Source organism: Oncorhynchus mykiss, chromosome 2 (genome assembly GCF_013265735.2).
Source record: "Oncorhynchus mykiss isolate Arlee chromosome 2, USDA_OmykA_1.1, whole genome shotgun sequence".
Taxonomy (NCBI): Eukaryota; Metazoa; Chordata; class Actinopteri; order Salmoniformes; family Salmonidae; genus Oncorhynchus; species Oncorhynchus mykiss.
The window spans coordinates 89835207-89855515 of record NC_048566.1 but is presented as its reverse complement, the minus strand read 5'-3'; the positions used below and the strand labels follow the sequence as shown (position 1 = coordinate 89855515).

General features: G+C 45.4%; 1 protein-coding gene across 4 annotated transcripts in view; it reads right to left on the bottom strand.

Annotated features, from left to right (window-relative positions):
* LOC110499409 (receptor-type tyrosine-protein phosphatase beta) overlaps positions 1-20309 on the bottom strand; it is a 52324-nt gene that overhangs the window by 27730 nt on the left and 4285 nt on the right. For 2 of the 4 annotated variants that reach the window (XM_036958605.1, XM_036958598.1), the window contains exons 3-11: positions 18214-18618; positions 15230-16482; positions 13901-14177; positions 11735-12043; positions 11179-11439; positions 9399-9662; positions 5487-5762; positions 4981-5241; positions 3773-4039 (exon numbers count right to left, since the gene is read on the bottom strand). In XM_036958605.1, the coding sequence (XP_036814500.1) occupies positions 3773-4039; positions 4981-5241; positions 5487-5762; positions 9399-9662; positions 11179-11439; positions 11735-12043; positions 13901-14177; positions 15230-16482; positions 18214-18618 (3573 nt within the window). Of the gene's footprint in view, positions 1-3772; positions 4040-4980; positions 5242-5486; positions 5763-9398; positions 9663-11178; positions 11440-11734; positions 12044-13900; positions 14178-14284; positions 15205-15229; positions 16483-18213; positions 18619-19258; positions 19550-20309 lie in introns of those variants that run through there. The other 2 variants (XM_036958594.1, XM_036958608.1) reach the window with 2 other exon arrangements.

The following is a 20309-nucleotide window of genomic DNA, read 5'->3' as shown; positions in this document are numbered from 1 at the left end:
GGGAATGGGAGTGGAGCTGCAGGGCCTGGATTAACCTCTACATCACCAGAGGAACAGAGGAGGTGTAGGATAAGGGTATGGCTAAAGGCTATAAGAACTTGTCGCCTAGTGTGTTCGGAACAGAGAGTAAAAGGAGCAGGTTTCTGAGCGCAGAAGAATAGATTCAAGGCATAATGTACAGACAATGGTATGGTAGGATGTGAATACAGTGGAGGTGAACCTAGGCATTGAGTGACGATGAGAGAGGTTTTGTCTCTAGAGACATCATTTAAACCAGGTGAGGTCACCGCATCTGTGGGAGGTGAAACAAAAGGGCTAGCTAAGGCATATTGAACAGGGCTGGAGGCTCTACAGTGAAATAAGACAATAATCACTAACCAAAACTGCAATGGACAATTGCAGTAGGCAATTAGGGAGAGGCATCCGTAGCCGAGTGATCATAGGGACCAGTGTGTAGCTAGGTGAGCTTGAGACACGACGATTCGGACAGCTAACGGGCTAGCAGAAGGGCCTTAGGGTGACGTCGCAATGGAAAAAGTCTGTTGAAAACCCTCGGGCGGATTACATCAGTAGACCAGTCGTAATGGAATCGGCCGGGCTCTGTGTCTGCAGTAAAAGGGATCCAGGCTATTTGGCAAAATATGTATTGTAGCACAAGGAGTGGCGGATGGACCTCTTCAGCTAGCCGGGAGATGGGCCTAGCACGAGGCTAGTTTCAGGCTCACTGGTGCTTGCTTCGAGACAGAGATGTTAGCCAGGGGGTAGACACTCAGATAGCAGCTAGCTAGCTGCGACTATCCAGGTGAAAAGGTTCAGAGCTTGCTGTAGGAAACCGGAGATGTGGAGAACAAGTAGTCCGTTATGCGCTGGGTTGAATCGTGCTGTGCGGACTGGCAGGAGTTGACCGGGCTAAGGTTAACTGACTACTAGCTAGTAGCTAGTTAGCTAGCTAGCTTCTGTTGGGGGTTCCGGTTCTAAAGTATAGAAAATTGCAGTTCCATACCACATTGGGTGAGGCAGGTAGCAGGAGAGTATTTTAAAACTGAGGTTAAAAATATAAAAAATATATACGAAATATATACAAAGGGAAAAAAAGATATATACACGGGACACGACAAGACAAAGACAAAGACGTCTGAACTGCTACACCATTTTGGAAACATCAACATCATACTTGAAGGCTGAAGGGGATTTAAGATTGCCGGAGACATTTGACAAAGAGATAAAGAAAGGAAAAGAGAGGATGAAGATCCTGGAGAAGTTGGGGAAGGAAAAGAAAAGAAGGAAAAACTCAGGTTGGTGGAAGAAAAGAACTAAGAGAAAGAGAGAATTAAATACCTGGAAAAGGAGAGGAAATAAACAGAAAAGGAGGAGAAATGTCAATTGGAAGAAGAGAAAAAAAAGAGAAAAAGGAGATATTGAAGATCCTTGAGAATGAGATTAAGGAACAATAACTGGAAGAGAAATTTAGGTGTGAAGCAGAAAATGAGAGAATAAAGAACCTGGAGAAGGAGGAGAAATAAAAAGAAAAGGGGTAGAAACTTCAACCAGAGGAAGAGAAAAGGAAAGAACAGGAGAGGATAAAGAACCTGGAGAAGGAGAAGAGAAAGGGAAGAAAAGGTTGGCTGACGCTGAGAAAAGGTTGGCTGACGCTGAGAAAAGGTTGGCTGAAGCTGAGAAAAGGTTGGCTGACGCTGAGAAAAGGTTGGCTGACGCTGAGAAAAGGTTGGCTGACGCTGAGAAAAGGTTGGCTGACGCTGAGAAAAGGTTGGCTGACGCTGAGAAAACGTTGGCTGACGCTGAGAAAAGGTTGGCTGACGCTGAGAAAAGGTTGGCTGACGCTGAGAAAAGGTTGGCTGACGCTGAGAAAAGGTTGGCTGACGCTGAGAAAAGGTTGGCTGACGCTGAGAAAAAGGTACAAAAGCAGGAATAGAAAATAGCGGACTTGTGAGGCATCTGTTTCTCAAACTAGACACTCTAATGTACGACAAGTGCTTAGTTGTGCACTGGGGCCTCCCACTCCTCTTTCTATTCTGGTTAGAGACAGTTTGCGCTGTTCTGTGAAGGGAGTAGTACACAGCGTTGTACGAGATCTTCAGATACTTGGAAATTTCTCGTATGGAATAGCATTCATTTCTCAGAACAAGAATAAACTGACGAGTTTCAGAATAAAGTTCTTTGTTTCTGGCCATTTTGAGCCTGTAATCAAACCCACAAATGCTGATGCTCCAGAAACTCAACTTGTCTAAAGAAGGCCAGTTTTATTGCTTCTTTAATCAGGATAACAGTTTTCAGTTGTGTTAACATAATTGCAAAAGTGTTTTCTAATGATCAATTAGCCTTTAAAAATGATCAACTTGGATTAGCTAACACAACGTGCCATTGGAACACAGGAGTGATGGTTGCTGATAATGGGCCTCTGTACGCCTGTAGATATTCCATAAAAAATCTGACGTTTCCAGCTACAATAGACATTTACAACATTAACAATGTCTACACTATATTTCTGATCAGTTTGATGTTATTTTAATGGACAAAAGATGTGCTTCTCTTTCAAAAACAAGGACATTTCTAAATGAGCCCAAACGTTTGAATGGTAGTGTATGTATAAAGGATTAGATGCATCAGCAAAACACACCATTGTGCCCAGTTTGGAAGTATCTTTAAGAACTTTATATTCTGTTGTATATTCTTTGTTCATTTAAATGAAAACATTCTCAGATTAAGGTAGCTGGAATTCAACAATACAAAAAAGACCCCCCATCCTTTTCCGTTCATGATGGGAAGTCTTTGAAAGGAAGACCTTGACATGTTTGCTGTGTAGTCGGTGTAAGGTTCTGTATTTATTTTCTTAGTCAATCTTGTGTTATTTTCGTTGTGTTCTTGTGACCGTAGCCCTGTCTCTTTGTGTTCTTGAACGTAGCCCTGTCTCTTTGTGTTCTGGAACGTAGCCCTGTTTCTTTGTGTTCTGGAACGTAGCCCTGTTTCTTTGTGTTCTGGAACGTAGCCCTGTCTCTTTGTATTCTGGAACGTAGCCCTGTCTCTTTGTATTCTGGAACGTAGCCCTGTCTCTTTGTGTTCTGGAACGTAGCCCTGTTTCTTTGTGTTCTGGAACGTAGCCCTGTCTCTTTGTATTCTGGAACGTAGCCCTGTCTCTTTGTATTCTTGACCGTAGCCCTGTTTCTTTGTGTTCTGGAACGTAGCCCTGTCTTTAATTTTTGTTCATTGACTTCACCTGTGTTAGTTACTCACCTGGTCTCATCAGCTCCTTATTTAGTTCAGTTCATTCTGTTTGTGCCTTTGTGAGGTATTGGTTGTTTTGACTCTACTAAGCCTTATCCTAGCTCGTTTGTGAGAACCAGCTCAGTCTTCGTTTGGATTTACCTGCCTGTTTGCCTACCTATGTTTGACCATTGCCTGCCGGTGACCACGATTCTTGCCTTTATTAAGCCTGCGACGGCTTAATAAACACCTGCCGCTCTGCGCATGAATCTACACCTTTTTCTTTCCTGAGTATTCATGAGGCAGTGGTTCCAATAAATTCCTGTCGTATCAGATAAAAGCTAAAAGTTCTGAATAATATCCTGTCAACCCTAAATATAATAAAATACATGATTTTGCATACTGGAGTTTGTCACACAAACAGTTAAAACTGTCAGTGCCCTTTAACTGAATTCATGTGTGATAGCTAAACATTATTTTAAAATGTATCTATTTTAACATTATACATTTAAAGTAGGCTACATATATCAGTAATCACAAAGTTGTCTACCTGTGCGTCCCTCTGCCACGCTCTGCCTGGAGGCTTGTCCTGCTCTGATGGTGGTTACTACCACCCTGTAGAGGGCTCCAGGCTTCAGGGCCAGGAAGCTGTAGGCCATGGTGTGGGCTGGGGCGCTCTCGTTCTTGATCACGCTGCTGTCATGGATGAGCAGCACGTGGTATGAGTCCAGCTCTCCGGTTGCCTGCTCCCACTGGGTCTGGAGGCTGTCCGTGCTGCCACCGTTGGTCACACGCAGACTGGTCACCTGCGCTGGGGCTGGGAGTAGACAGAGAGAGATAGAGAGGCCATCAGAGATGTGAGACATTATGGAGAAATTGAGATCATAAAGAGTCATTGAGTCAGAGACACAGCATCAGTTCTGTCAATGGGGGAAAACTCATTATTATATGACTACAACAACTCTGTTACAGTATATGACTACAAAACTTGTATGGAGCAATGTTGTAGTGCAAGAATTTTCAACTCTTACCCTACGAGGTCTGGAGCCTGCTGGTTTTCTGTTCTACCTGATAATTAATTGCATTCACCTGGTTCCAGGTCTAAATCAGTCCCTGATTAGAGGGTAACAATTTGGGCTCCCGAGTGGCACAACGGTCTAAGGCACTGCATCTCCGTGCTAGAGGCGTCACTAGGGGAAAGGGGGATACCTAGACAGCGGTCCAACTGAAAGTATTCAACTGAAATGTGTCTTCCGCATTTAACCCAATCCCTCTGAATCAGAGAGGTACAGGAGGCTGCCTTAATGGTCATCCACATCTTCGGCGCCAGGGGAACAGTGGGTTAACTGCCTTGCTTAGGGGCATCAGCACGGGGATTCGATCCAGCAACCTAACCTTCCATTTACTGGCCCAACGCTCTAACCACTAGGCTACCTGCCACCCATACAGACCCTGGTTCGATTCCAGGCTGTATCACAACTGGCCGTGATTGGGAGTCCCATAGGGCGGCGCACAATTGGCCCAGCGTCATCTGGTCTAGGGTTTGGCCGCGGTAGGCCGTCATTGTAAACAAGATTTTGTTCTTAACTGGCTTGCCTAGTTAAATAAAGAAAATAACAATACTAAATAAAGAAAAAACGCTGTGGAATTGACTTCGAGGTCCAGAGTTGAGTTTGAGAGTTCTAGTGTCTAGTCTAGAACATAACCATACTGGGGCAAAAACATCATTATTCATATCCCTTGGGAAACGTGACTCACTGGTTCGTCCAATCACTGAAGTTGAGCTGTTTAGGCCCCCACTGTTGGTCGTGACAGTGATGGCGTACTGGCGTCCAGGTGTGAGGACGTTGAAGGTGCAGTCCCTGGCGTCACGGGACAGTGTCCTCTGGGACACAACGGTGTTCCCCTGTCTCAGGACCACAGTGTACCCATCCCACTCCCCTACGGGGAGAGACCACAGCACGCTCAGAGACGTCTCATCACTGTGACAGACGACCAGCTGCTGGACAGGCCGAGGTGCTGAGAGAGGGGGAGAGAATTAGTAAATAAGTAAAGGGGGGAGAAAGGGGAGGGAAAGGCAGGGTGAGGGAGAAGGGGGAAGAAGATGTGAACAAGTAAAGAGAGAGAGAGGGCAAAAAATGATAAACTTCAGGAGCCATGACAATTTCATTTTAAGAGCCATCCTACATGGATATAATTTGACCCATAAAAACATTCCACATATACACCAAGCTTAGCATCAAAATATTTGTAATGTAACTTACCTAGCATTCCCTGGCAGTGAGCAATGTTGCCAAATGGGCCAGCCTCCACCATGATCTGAGCTGTGTAAAGCCTGCCAGGCACCAGCCCCAGGGAAGCCCCAGAGAAGGAGTACTGTCTCACTGGCCTGCTTAGTGTCTTATTGACCAGAGCCACTGTGGCATTCATTAGCAGGATGCGGTAGTTCTCCCATTCCCCTCTAGGCGGTGACCATGTCATCTTCAGAGTGCTGCCGTCACTGAGGCCCACCATGGTCAATTGAGACACCTTGTCTGGCACTAAGGAAGGGAGAAAGGAGGCAGTGTAAAGGGAGGGGGGAGAGAGGAGGCAGCGTAAAGGGAGGAGGGAGAGAGGAGGCAGTGTAAAGGGAGGAGGGAGAGAGGAGGCAGTGTAAAGGGAGGACGGAGAGAGGAGGCAGTGTAAAGGGAGGAGGGAGAGAGGAGGCAGTGTAAAGGGAGAAATGAGAGAGGAGGCAGTGTAAAGGGAGAAATGAGAGAGGAGGCAGTGTGAAGGGAGGAGGGAGAGAGGAGGCAGTGTAAAGGGAGGAGGGAGAGAGGAGGCAGCGTAAAAGGGAGGAGGGAGAGAGGAGGCAGTGTAAAGGGAGGAGGGAGAGAGAAGGCAGTGTAAAGGGAGGAGGGAGAGAGGGGGCAGTGTAAAGGGAGGAAGGAGAGAGGAGGCAGTGTAAAGGGAGAAATGAGAGAGGAGGCAGTGTAAAGGGAGGAGGGAGAGAGGAGGCAGTGTAAAGGGAGGAGGGAGAGAGGAGGCAGTGTAAAGGGAGGAGGCAGAGAGGAGGCAGTGTAAAGGGAGGAAGGAAAGAGGAGGCAGTGTAAAGGGTGGAGGGAGAGAGGAGGCAGTGTAAAGGGAGAAATGAGAGAGGAGGCAGCGTAAAGGGAGGAGGGAGAGAGGAGGCAGTGTAAAGGGAGGAGGGAGAGAGGAGGCAGTGTAAAGGGATAAATGAGAGAGGAGGCAGTGTAAAGGGAGGAGGGAGAGAGGAGGCAGTGTAAAGTGAGTAGGGAGAGAGGAGGCAGTGTAAAGGGAGAAGGGAGAGAGGAAGCAGTGTAAAGGGAGGAGGGAGAGAGGAGGCAGTGTAAAGGGAGGAGGGAGAGAGGAGGCAGTGTAAAAGGGAGGCGGGAGAGAGGAGGCAGTGTAAAGGGAGGAGGGAGAGAGGAGGCAGTGTAAAGTGAGTAGGGAGAGAGGAGGCAGTGTAAAGGGAGGAAGGAGAGAGGAGGTAGTATAAAGGGAGGAGGGAGAGAGGAGGCAGTGTAAAGGGAGGAAGGAGAGAGGAGGCGGTGTAAAGGGAGGAGGGAGAGAGGAGGCAGTGTAAAGGGAGGAAGGAGAGAGGAGGCGGTGTAAAGTGAGTAGGGAGAGAGGAGGCAGTGTAAAGGGAGGAGGGAGAGAGGAGGCAGTGTAAAGTGAGTAGGGAGAGAGGAGGCAGTGTAAAGGGAGGAAGGAGAGAGGAGGCGGTGTAAAGGGAGGAGGGAGAGAGGAGGCAGTGTAAAGGGAGGAGGGAGAGAGGAGGCAGTGTAAAGGGAGGAGGGAGAGAGGAGGCAGTGTAAAGGGAGGAAGGAAAGAGGAGGCAGTGTAAAGGGAGGAGGGAGAGAGGAGGCAGTGTAAAGGGAGGATGGAGAGAGGAGGCAGTGTAAAGGGAGGAGGGAGAGAGGAGGCAGTGTAAAAGGGAGGCGGGAGAGAGGAGGCAGTGTAAAGGGAGGAGGGAGAGAGGCGGTAGTATAAAGGGAGGAGGGAGAGAGGATGCAGTGTAAAGGGAGGAGGGAGAGAGGAGGCAGTGTAAAGGGAGGAGGGAGAGAGGCGGTAGTATAAAGGGAGGAGGGAGAGAGGAGGTAGTATAAAGGGAGGAGGGAGAGAGGCGGTAGTATAAAGGGAGGAGGGAGAGAGGAGGTAGTATAAAGGGAGGAGGGAGAGAGGAGGCAGTGTAAAGGGAGGAGGGAGAGAGGAGGCAGCGTAAAGGGAGGAGGGAGAGAGGAGGCAGCGTAAAGGGAGGACGGAGAGAGGAGGCAGTGTAAAGGGAGGAGGGAGAGAGGAGGTGGTGTAAAGGGAGGAGGGAGAGAGGAGGCAGTGTAAAGGGAGGAGGGAGAGAGGCGGTAGTATAAAGGGAGGAGGGAGAGAGGAGGTAGTATAAAGGGAGGAGGGAGAGAGGAGGCAGTGTAAAGCGAGGAGGGAGAGAGGAGGCAGTGTAAAGGGAGGAAGGAGAGAGGAGGTAGTATAAAGGGAGGAGGGAGAGAGGAGGTAGTGTAAAGGGAGGAGGGAGAGAGGAGGTAGTATAAAGGGAGGAGGGAGAGAGGAGGCAGTGTAAAGCGAGGAGGGAGAGAGGAGGTAGTATAAAGGGAGGAGGGAGAGAGGAGGCAGTGTAAAGGGAGGAGGGAGAGAGGAGGTAGTATAAAGGGAGGAGGGAGAGAGGAGGTAGTATAAAGGGAGGAGGGAGAGAGAAGGCAGTGTAAAGGGAGGAGGGAGAGAGGAGGCAGTGTAAAGGGAGGAGGGAGAGAGGAGGTAGTATAAAGGGAGGAGGGAGAGAGGAGGTAGTATAAAGGGAGGAGGGAGAGAGGAGGTAGTATAAAGGGAGGAGGGAGAGAGGAGGTAGTATAAAGGGAGGAGGGAGAGAGGAGGCAGTGTAAAGCGAGGAGGGAGAGAGGAGGTAGTATAAAGGGAGGAGGGAGAGAGGAGGCAGTGTAAAGGGAGGAGGGAGAGAGGAGGTAGTATAAAGGGAGGAGGGAGAGAGGAGGTAGTATAAAGGGAGGAGGGAGAGAGGAGGCAGTGTAAAGCGAGGAGGGAGAGAGGAGGTAGTATAAAGGGAGGAGGGAGAGAGGAGGCAGTGTAAAGTGAGGAGGGAGAGAGGAGGTAGTATAAAGGGAGGAGGGAGAGAGGAGGCAGTGTAAAGGGAGGAGGGAGAGAGGAGGTAGTATAAAGGGAGGAGGGAGAGAGGAGGTAGTATAAAGGGAGGAGGGAGAGAGGAGGCAGTGTAAAGGGAGGAGGGAGAGAGGAGGCAGTGTAAAGGGAGGAGGGAGAGAGGAGGTAGTATAAAGGGAGGAGGGAGAGAGGAGGTAGTATAAAGGGAGGAGGGAGAGAGGAGGTAGTATAAAGGGAGGAGGGAGAGAGGAGGTAGTATAAAGGGAGGAGGGAGAGAGGAGGCAGTGTAAAGCGAGGAGGGAGAGAGGAGGTAGTATAAAGGGAGGAGGGAGAGAGGAGGCAGTGTAAAGGGAGGAGGGAGAGAGGAGGTAGTATAAAGGGAGGAGGGAGAGAGGAGGTAGTATAAAGGGAGGAGGGAGAGAGGAGGCAGTGTAAAGCGAGGAGGGAGAGAGGAGGTAGTATAAAGGGAGGAGGGAGAGAGGAGGCAGTGTAAAGGGAGGAGGGAGAGAGGAGGTAGTATAAAGGGAGGAGGGAGAGAGGAGGTAGTATAAAGGGAGGAGGGAGAGAGGAGGCAGTGTAAAGGGAGGAGGGAGAGAGGAGGCAGTGTAAAGTGAGTAGGGAGAGAGGAGGCAGTGTAAAGGGAGGAAGGAGAGAGGAGGCGGTGTAAAGGGAGGAGGGAGAGAGGAGGCAGTGTAAAGGGAGGAAGGAGAGAGGAGGCAGTGTAAAGGGAGGAGGGAGAGAGGAGGTAGTATAAAGGGAGGAGGGAGAGAGGAGGCAGTGTAAAGGGAGGAGGGAGAGAGGAGGCAGTGTAAAGGGAGGAGGGAGAGAGGAGGCAGTGTAAAGGGAGGAGGGAGAGAGAGGTTAATGGAGGTGTTCATGCAGCCAGATCTTCATTGAAGTTAAGGATTGTGGTGCGCACATTAGTATTTCCTGGCTTTTGTGGCTTTTGACCAGCCCTAATTTTTCACTTAAAACAGTTTTGATATGGAACTAGATAGGCATAAACTTAATCTGAGGTGTGACATTGACATTGACCCTTCAGAACAACTTACCAGTTCTACCCACGGTCACAGCTTCAGTCATCTGGTCTCCAACCTTTGACCTCATAGACAACTGATAGGATCGTCCAGGGGTCAGGCCGCGGAAGACCACCTCTGTGGCATTGGGTGGCAGCGTCCTGTCCTGATCGGCTGAACCCCGGGTTGCAAGGGAGACCAGGTATGTGTCCACGCTGCCCATAGCTGTGACCCAGGAGGCCCTCAATGAGTCCAGACTGCCGTTGTTCTCCAAGAGGAGGTCTGACACCGCCGCGGGGACTAGGGGAAGAAAAACAACACATGTCAGAGTCTGGTCTAGTGGGAGCACTGCTGAATGATGGGCTACACATCCCTCTTAGCCATTTCCATTTGAGGGGGAGTTTCAGAAACCTGAAAAGAGGGACTTTTTTATTCCGTTTTTTAAAGTTGATTGAGAGGGATGTATTTGAGGGAGGTGACAGCAGGTCTTTTTGGACACTGACACCTTTCCAGGACAATTGTTCCTGTCCAACTCGAAGGACCATAAAAAATGACAAAATCTAGCATTGTGTTCAGTGGCTATGCAGTGTGTTACTGGCTAGCCGTATTTGTGTGGTGGGTTGGGAGGGGAAGGAAGGCCTTGATTGGCAAGCCAGCTGCAGACAGAGGAAGGGAAGGGTGGGATAGAGAAGCCTAAAATATCTTGGAAACAACGACCGACAGAGAGCAAGGCCATGGTGGTGGTAGGGACTGTATAAAGAGAAGGGTGCAGTGTTGGAAAGTTAAACAAAGCCCTGCAAACTAAGCCAGATAAATGTGTGAGAAACATTCCACCCTGAACCTGTATTGAACTCACTGACATTGAAGCCCTAGGACTCTACTCCTCTTTGCTGGATAACAAAAGCTAAGCAGGAGTAGACTTGGTTAGTGGTTGGATGGGTAAACACTAAACACAACAAAAGTATCAGTCTTACTATTCCAACAGGTGAATTTCAGAGTCCCTACCATAATACCTGTGAGGACTGTCACCACCGTTACCTTAGCCCCCAAACAGAACTAGCATGACATTTCCTCTGTGACTGTTACCTTACCCCCCAAACAGAACTAGCATGACATTTCCTCTGTGACTATTACCTTACCCCCCAAACAGAACTAGCATGACATTTCCTCTGTGACTATTACCTTACCCCCCAAACAGAACTAGCATGACATTTCCTCTGTGACTATTACCTTACCCCCCAAACAGAACTAGCATGACATTTCCTCTGTGACTGTTACCTTACCCCCCAAACAGAACTAGCATGACATTTCCTCTGTGACTGTTACCCTACCCCCCAAACAGAACTAGCATGACATTTCCTCTGTGACTGCTACCTTACCCCCCAAACAGAACTAGCATGACATTTCCTCTGTGACTGTTACCTTACCCCCCAAACAGAACTAGCATGACATTTCCTCTGTGACTGCTACCTTACCCCCCAAACAGAACTAGCATGACATTTCCTCTGTGACTGTTACCTTACCCCCCAAACAGAACTAGCATGACATTTCCTCTGTGACTGCTACCTTACCCCCCAAAACAGAACTAGCATGACATTTCTTCTGTGACTGTTACCTTACCCCCCAAACAGAACTAGCATGACATTTCCTCTGTGACTGTTACCTTACCCCCCAAACAGAACTAGCATGACATTTCCTCTGTGACTGTTACCTTACCATCAAAACAGAACAGGCATGACACATTTCCTTTGTGACTGCTACCTTACCTCCCAAACATAACTAGCATGATACATTTCCTCTGTGACTGTTACCATACCTGTGACTGCTTGTTTGAAGACAGCATTCTGAAGGCCTCCAGCCTCAGTCACCACAGTGACAGTGTACAGTGTCCCAGGCAACAGGTCATTAAGGATGTGGGAGGTGACGCTACTCTTCAGGGTGACGTTCCTGACCAGGCTGCCCTGCCGCTCCCTCAGCAGCACTCTGAAACGCTCTCTCCTGCCTGGGCCGGGCTGCCAAGAAACCCCCAGGCTGTTGGAGGAGGCCAAGAGCTGGAGGCCGCTGATGGCTGAGGGAGCTGGGGGGAAAATACAAAGTGGTCAATGCCAGTGAGCAGCTTGTTGAAGTCTAACAAAGTAACAAAGTAGATCAGTGATTTCTATGTTATCCAAGTCAAACAAACATGGAGGCACTGAAGTGAGTATAGGAATAGGGGTATGGTAGAATGGCAGTAGAGCAAACAGTAGAATATCGTACACAATTTGTATATCATAAATATCAGGTGATCAGCACATTGAGTGTAGAAATCCTGAAAATTACATGCAAATAGAGGACCAGTGAAACCACATAACAACAGCAAGATGGTCCCTCACCTGTGGTTGCAGTGGCCAGCACTGGTGGGGCAGTTTTATTCCCAGCTATTGCCACAAGGCTGAGGCCATAGAGGGTGCCAGGGGTGAGGGCGGTAAAGCCTAACTGAGGGACGGCAGTGCCCATGATGCGAGTATTGCGGCTCTCTCCTGTTTTAGTGTCCTGTAGTGTGAGCTCATACCAGTCGACCAGCCCGCGAGAGCGAGGCCAGGATACATGCAGGCCTGGGGAGCCACCGTGACCCTGACTCTTATACTGAGCTGCCTGGACCTGGTCTGGTAGGACGTCCAACCTGGATGGACTAACCGGATCTAGGGGGAAGGAGGGAGGGAGAGAGAGAGAGAGAGAGAGAGAGAGAGAGAGAGAGAGAGAGAGAGAGAAAGAGAGAGAGAGAGAGAATGTGTTAGTATTTTTGCTATAAATAATATGATAGACAACAAAGACATCCTTTAAACAAGTGGCCAAGTGGCCAAGGGGCCAGCATCTTGCCGATATTATATAAACCTCAATTAAACATCTTGATATTATACAACTAGGAGAAAAGGTCATGAAGAATATCTGGATCCTGTCTTTGTGCTTCACTGAAAGCCAGTGGTGGCTGCCTGCGATGGAGCAGAGCGATAAGATTGTTTTGGTTCTTTAAAGAATGTGGCGATTCGCTGGGAGACCTGCGTGCGTCTTGAGCGAGAGAGCGAGCCTTGACAGGAATCGACAAAAACAAAGACCAAATGGAGAGAGAGGAGCAGAACAGGGTAAGTGGTGCCCCCCACAGCTCAGCAATTAACTTTGACCCTTTCTTCATAATGCTTCCCCTCTGAGGGCTCTTCAGAGCAACCCCAGGAATCACATTGGCTAATCAGCAAGGACATTGTCCGTCCAATCCTAGAGCCACATTGGGGCCCTTTACAAGACCACTACTGTATTACACAGTAACTACATTGTATCTGTAAATATAAAAACAGTACTGGATAAAGTCCAAGTGATTTGGAAGTCCAAGTGATTTGAACTGTTAATCTTGAGGATTTCATCCTTCGTAGGCTACTGTCAAAAATTGAAATTTCAAGGTCCACACACAAAGACCCAAGAAAAAAAACCTCAGCCACACTTTGAATGCAAAGTTCTGGAGTGCACTGTAGTCTAATCTATTTGTCCCGTGAAAACAAAACATGGAGGCCTCCTGTATCCGTTAGTACAAAGAAACAATGCTTGGCGGGAAGTGGCTCTGGGGAGAAGGAGATCTGTCTGGAAACAAACACTTAAGATTAGATGCTCTGCATTGTTACTGACCTCTACTGTTACAACCTTAGGTGATTGGAGCAGCAGTGTGTTCCAGAACTTCCCTGGTTCTAATCTAGAGCTGTGAGACCAATGACCAGAGGGCTGGCTCCAAGTTCTTGGCAGGATATTCTAAGGTTGTGGCCTTGACAATGTTCAAAGGATTTTACAAAGGATAAAGTGTACTGGACTTCAGCGGTGTTGGCATAATAGTTCTCTATTCTCCATGTTCTTCATTATCAAAGCGATGCACAGAATCTATTCAGTGCAACATGGTTCAATACTGGGCAGAACAAAGGCTTGACTACTGTAAGCATAAATCAAATAATACAAAAGGATATGAATGAACATATACAATTTCAAGCCATTTCACAATACATCAAATATTACAGTAAAATTATATGAAAGCTAAATGTTGCTACATACATTTTAAGTATCAACGTTTGTGCAATAAAACACCAACAGAAAGACAACCAAAAGGAGCTGTTGGAATAAATTAGATGTTTACAATACATTAGAACCTAAGATGTCCTAATATGATATCATATGTGTTAGATATATTTAATGATGGCGAGTTGATGATATCAGAGGAGTCATGCCACTACTAACTGTTTGAAATTGCCAAATTCGATATCTTTGAATTAATCAGGTGTAAAACTTAATTTTTAACGAAATATAATCATTCGAATATCATGATCAACAATAAAAATAGACTAAAATCAACAGAAAACATATATAGTGCATGATACTGGGGGAGGGGGGGTTCTGATATTGTAGGACGTTTAAGATGAATTAAAGTCAATTTAACAGTCTAAAAAACATTTAGAATAGAATACCATTAAATAGGTTAAAATATAACAGAAACGAATTTTGGTTTATAACACTTAGCTTACCCGTTCGCACTGATACGTTTCTCCTCTCTCCATCAGTCTTCGATATCACTTCAAAGTGGTGTAACGTCCCAGGTTCTAAATCCCTTATATCGCAGATATACACATTACTATACTGCCCATATAGATCACAATCCGTTATATCGGAACGACTATTCTCATAAAACACGGTAAAATTACAAGCTTCTCCTGTTGTTATTAATTTGAGTGCAATAGAATCCGTCCTGGCGATGGTCTCTGTCAGGTTGACTGAACATTTGACAGCATTAGTGGTATCGGCCTGAAAGGAACACAGAAGTGGCAACATGTAACCAAAAGATAGGCTAAACAACAGTAGGCAACAAGTGGAAAATAATCCAGGTTAAATTGACTTTAACCATGACTCACCTCGACACAACGCCACCATAAACAAACGATCAAAATAATAGTTGCACATCTGAACATTGCGGTCGTTGATTTAAATCCGTTAGGTCAATAAATAAAAATAAATAATAATCAAATATATTCCAACATTGGTTGTCATAATCGGTCCATGAAATAACAATGTATATTTATTTTCTGAATTTCACAATGGCATGTTGGAGGCGGCTACAGGTGGCACGTGCCTAACCAAGCATGGCATCTCGTTGTGATTTTGTGGTTGCCCAAAATCTGTGCAAAGTAGACCACGCACAGTCTCTTCCCACGCTACCATCTCGTCACTTTCAATCTCTAGTCCACATGATTTTCCTACACCCTTCCTCAATGCTCAGGCTGCACCATCACCGGCGTCAGGTAGACAGACTGCTCAGGAAATTGATTCCATATCAGCATCTACTTCCGCCCTCTATATACACTTTTTTCTAACACCTACAGTAGCCTAAGTTCCTATCAAATAGTTTGTCTACTTGCTCACAGCCTTAACCTTCACTTGAGTCTGGACAGCAGCACCTTGAGTAGCCTCCTTCTCTCCCCGTGATACCCCACCCTACTTTCCTTCCTGCCTGTCTGCCTCTCTGCCTCCTCTGTCTGAAGAACTTTAGGTCCACTTAAACTAACACCCATAGTATACAGTAGGTTAAAAGGGCATGACATGGGTGTAATTCATAGCCTACTATTGTGATTGCAGAATTTACTCTGTTGAAAGACTATTTGAATATGACTAATATATTCTATATTACTATTTGCCATTACTATAGCCCTTCTTTCAGAAGGTCTGTTCCAAGCTTCACTGCCTTTAACGTTCCTTGTACAAATATGCATGCAAATATGATTTTGAGCGTTCTTTATGGAATTTCACAAATTCAAAATCGATTGAAATGTTAATTTCAAGTGACTGTCATCATTACCCACCTGTGGGATGGAGGTCAACTCTGTGGTTGTAGTCGGTACTGTAGTAGTTGTTGTTGGAGCTGTAGTTGGTGTGGGTGTGGTTGTGGATGTGGTTGTAGTACTTCTGGGTGGAGCTGTAGTAGTTGTGGATGTGGTTGTAGTAGTTGTAGGTGGGTTTGTTATAGTTATGGGTGGTGTGGTATATGTGGTCGGCGGGGCTGTTGTAGATGTGATTGGAGTGGTATTGGGTGGAGTTGAAGAGGCAGTAGGTGGGGCTGTAGAGGTTGTGGGCAGGGCTATTTTCATTGTGGGTTTTGCTATAGTCTTTACTGTTGAAAAGGTGGGTGAAATTGAGGATGTTGTGATCTGAGTTGAAAATGTTGTGGGTGGGGCTGTGGCAGCATTGGGTGTGGCTACTTTCCTTGTGAATTTTGCTGTAGTCTTTGTTGTTCTGACAACAGTAGGAGATGTAGGGGGAGCGGTTGATGTAGTCGGCACAGTTGTGGTTTTGGTTGTAGATGGAACCACAAACTTTCTGGGGGGTACTTTCCTAGTTTTGGGGAAAGCTGTGGTACTGGTAGGTGTGATGGTAGAATCAGAGTTAGTGGTTGAAACAGAGGATGAGATAGATAAAGTAGCAGAAGTTGTGACTTTAGCATCAGAGGTAACGACCACTACCGTAGAAGTAGCTGCTGAGTCTGTTTTAGAACTTGTGTTGGGCACTGACGAAATTGTAGAGGAAACCACAGTCATAGTGGTAGCTGCAGTTGACACCATCTCATCTACATTAGGTGTGGTGGAACTGGAAGTTGGTTGGTTTACTGATGGAGTCTTGGCTTCGTTCCTCGAGTCGAGGAGGGCATTTTCGGTGGCAGCACTCACCGTTTGGTCCATGGCAGAGTCAGCTGTGGACAAAGCAGGACTGGACGAGAGAACATCATGGCTGTGGTTGAGAACTGCCCGTGATGTTGTGACGGCCGTTGGGATGGAACTTGGAATGAGACCCATCGTGGCCGTCCTTGTCCGAGGCTTGACGATGTCATTAGTGTGAGTCGCCACTACAGACGTATATGTCACCACCCTATTGGTCGATGTAACCGGGACTCTTAATGTAGAGATCTGCCGGGTGGTCCTACTATGGGTCCTCATAGTGTTTGACGAGGAGTGTGTGTTTATTATTGTTATAGGGGCTGTTCTGATGGTGTGGGTGTATGCCAAAGGTTGGTGTGTGGATGAACACATTGTGGGGGTTGAGGTTGAGATGGTTGTGGAACCTAGAAGAAAGAGGGGTTATTGTGACTAGACCTATACACATGGTTGTAATATGATTGGATAACATTGAAATAAATTCAAGATACTGTATGTGTTCCATAAGTAATAACGCTAACCCAGCCCAAGTGTTCTTAAATGGGAAATTAAAGAATTTGACCGTAAGTTCCAGACACCGCTGTGCTTTGATGTGGGTGTTTCCTCCTAAAAGAAACGCACTGCATGCTCACAACGCCTTATCAATATGTTAATAACATGGTAATAGATGGTTTATTGTCATGTTATTCATCTTTTTAACAAAAAAGTTAAATTAGGTGAAATAAATAGCCAGGTATTGGTTTTATTGGTCACATTTTACTTGGATAGTCCATCTGTAGATGCTGTACAGACAAACTATCTGTTGATAAGCAACTGACTATGTTTATAGGCAACTGCTTGCTAAGGTTATGGTTAAGGTAAGGGTTAAGGTTAGAGTTAGGGCTAGGGCTAGCGTTAGTAGGACCACCCGCTAGGAGGAAACACCCACATCAAAAGCACAAGTTTAAGTTATGGCTAGCATTAGGGTAAGGGTTAAAGTTTAAGTTATGGCTAGCGTTAGGGTAATGGTTCAAGTTTAAGTTATGGCTAGCGTTAGGGTAATGGTTCAAGTTTAAGTTATGGCTAGCGTTAGGGTAATGGTTCAAGTTTAAGTTATGGCTAGCGTTAGGGTAAGGGTTCAAGTTTAAGTTACGGCTAGCGTTAGGGTAATGGTTCAAGTTTAAGTTATGGCTAGCGTTAGGGTAATGGTTAAAGTTTAAGTTATGGCTAGCGTTAGGGTAAGGGTTCAAGTTTAAGTTACGGCTAGCGTTAGGGTAATGGTTCAAGTTTAAGTTATGGCTAGCGTTAGGGTAATGGTTAAAGTTTAAGTTATGGCTAGCGTTAGGGTAAGGGTTCAAGTTTAAGTTACGGCTAGCTTTAGGGTAAGGGTTAAGTTTCGGGTTAGGATAAGGGTTAGGGTTAGTAGATAGTTAGTTGAAATGTTACTGATTGTCTGTAGATCATCTACAGATGGACTATCAAAAAAAGGAAGTGTTACCATTTTATTATATATGATAACAGGTGGCCTGAATAAACATTTAGTGTAAATTAACATTAAACAATACCAGTTAGGCTTACATTGTAGCATGTGTAGTTTTTTTTCAAGTGTGAAATTAATAGCCTCTTCTATGTCCCCTGTATGGCCATTAAGTTCACAGGAAGAACACTGCTGACGTTCTTCCTGACTGAGTGAGTGGGCTGATAAAACACTTGACAACAATGTGCAGGAAAGTCAGTACCAAGAGTGTCATCCTCTGCTTTCCTCAAGCATTCACACCATACCAATGTCAGACAAGTCCAAAGATGACATGGTGCAAGTAATTTAGATACAGATCTTATCTGTGTGATAATTCTGCTTTTTAAAAATGAAAATCAGTTGCATTACTGTAAACTAGGTAAATTATGTCATAACGAGTTTGTTGGTTCCATGTAGAGATACTGTTGGCTACTAATTCTGTAGTTGGGCCTTATCATTTTACAAGACGTTCTCTTCTCAAACTTCAGAGGAGGAATGACAAAATATCCATAAAGTTCAAGGCTACTATATCGGCATGCCTACTTATAATTGATGTATGGTAGTTGAATGCACAGATATATATTATTATCTGAATGCAAACGAACAGAAGACTTGCAGCCCAATTCCTCAGTAGAACACTCACCTTTAAGCGGGCATAAATGGGTAATCACCTGTCTCCCTCCAGAGTAGATTTCCTCATACTTAGTCCAGTTGGAATACCTCTGGTCTCCTCGGATCACAACCCGTATACCTTGTTTCTTCAGGTACATGGGCTTCTCCGCTAACCCGAAAGTTCCTCGTTTGTCGTAGCATTTCCAAGCAGGTGCGCTGTCACAGTCGCTGATCGTGGCCAGGCGCGCGTGCCGAGGTATTGCACTGCTCGGGTTGGCCCAGAGACACTTGGCTGATTGTGTGTGATGCAACTTCATATCTTTCGTCCATTCCCATTGTTGGTAGGGACTGGTGACATTGCATCTGCTGAGGATCACAGTCGTTTTGTGGGTTGACAGGCACAGTTTCTTTGGTGTGTGCGCAATAAGGAAACCGTCTAAATGGGAGATACAAAGAGATGGTCAATAGTGGGGGACTAACAATCATCGAAAAGATAAAGAACTAGTGCCAAATTATTAATATTTTGAAAGCAATTTAGTAATGTAATGTTTGAAATGCACAAGGCCCAACATTTCTCAAATACTTACGGGCTACAAAAAACTACAGGCTTACAGAAATAGTTTATAAACATTTCCCATGATTATGTTAAATCAGTTCTCAAAAGGCAACAGTTTTATTCGATTACAACTAGTACTTTTCTTTGGTTGTAGCTGAATAAAATAGGTCAAATTGACGTTATTGTTATTAACGAATAATTCCTCATCTCAAACCTGAGTTAGGCTAAAGCAGTCCGTTCAATACGATCATGGTCAATATGAGATAAAATAAATATTTTATTTGACAAAGAATGAACTCTTTATTGTTACAGTGAGATAACCTACTTGGGTCATAATATTTGGAATAACCTCAATCAAAAAATTCGTTCACTGACTGACCCTTCCCTGTATAGACAAGGATGAACTAAAGTTTCCGTTGTTGACTATCTTCACGCAAAATAAATGTGGTTATTAGACTACTGTAACAATCAGAAAGTTAATTAACCAACCTCTTCACACTTTAAAAGACAGACTACTTACTTGTCGAAGAGCATCGAAAAAGTATAAAGATAACGAAAAACAAAGTATCCATTTTAGTCTACAAGTTGTAACGGTTTAACGCGTCTGCTGGATTCATATGAGTTGAGGTGTCGAAGGGAAGTTGCCTTCTGGGAAGGACAAAGTCAGTGACCAGCGCTTCCTTCTATTCAATTGTTTTTGTGGTTTCATATTAAAGTACCCTTCAGTACTGGACATCGACAGGGAAATGCTCTTCTATCGGAAATACCAAAGAACATCGCAGATGTTTAAGTGTTCAGATGGCAGGCAAACAGATGCAATGTGGGGGCAGGTTTCTATACCCTGGATAGATGGTAGACGATGCAATGGGCGTGATGCGTAGCTACCCACGTTTGGAATACTGACAACATAAGAAAAAATGACAAGAACATTATTTTATATTTTTCAGTGTTGACATTTTATTATTTAGTGTAGAGCCAACAGCACATCACCAAAGCCAGTTATTATTATATTCCAAATTCCATTTCATTTCATATAGGTCAATTATTTGTTAATGTCACAATTTCCAGAATGCTAAACTTAGACCTAATTCAAAACAAATCTAGAAGACAATTGGAGTTATTTTATTTTTAATGCATTGCAAAATTGTTGCTGTAACAGATGTGTTAGAAGTCAACTTACTTGATAAAGTAATTAACAGAGTAAATCATTACATTTACAACTGTAAATGTACCAGTTATTTGTCTGGTATGAGTGACAATGTCAAATGATTACCATCACTAGCTCAACCCAACGTGCCCACAGTGTTCCTCTGGCCTCCTCCAGCTGACAGACAGTGATGAACCTCATGGCTTCACAAACTTTATTTATCTGTTATTTTACCAGGTAAGTTGACTGAGAACACGTTCTCATTTGCAGCAACGATCTGGGGAATAGTTACAGGGGAGAGGAGGGGGATTAATGAGCCAATTGTAAACTGGGGATTATTAGGTGACCGTTTGAGGGCCAGATTGGGAATTTAGCCAGGACACCGGGGTTAACACCCCTACTCTTACGATAAGTACCATGGGAT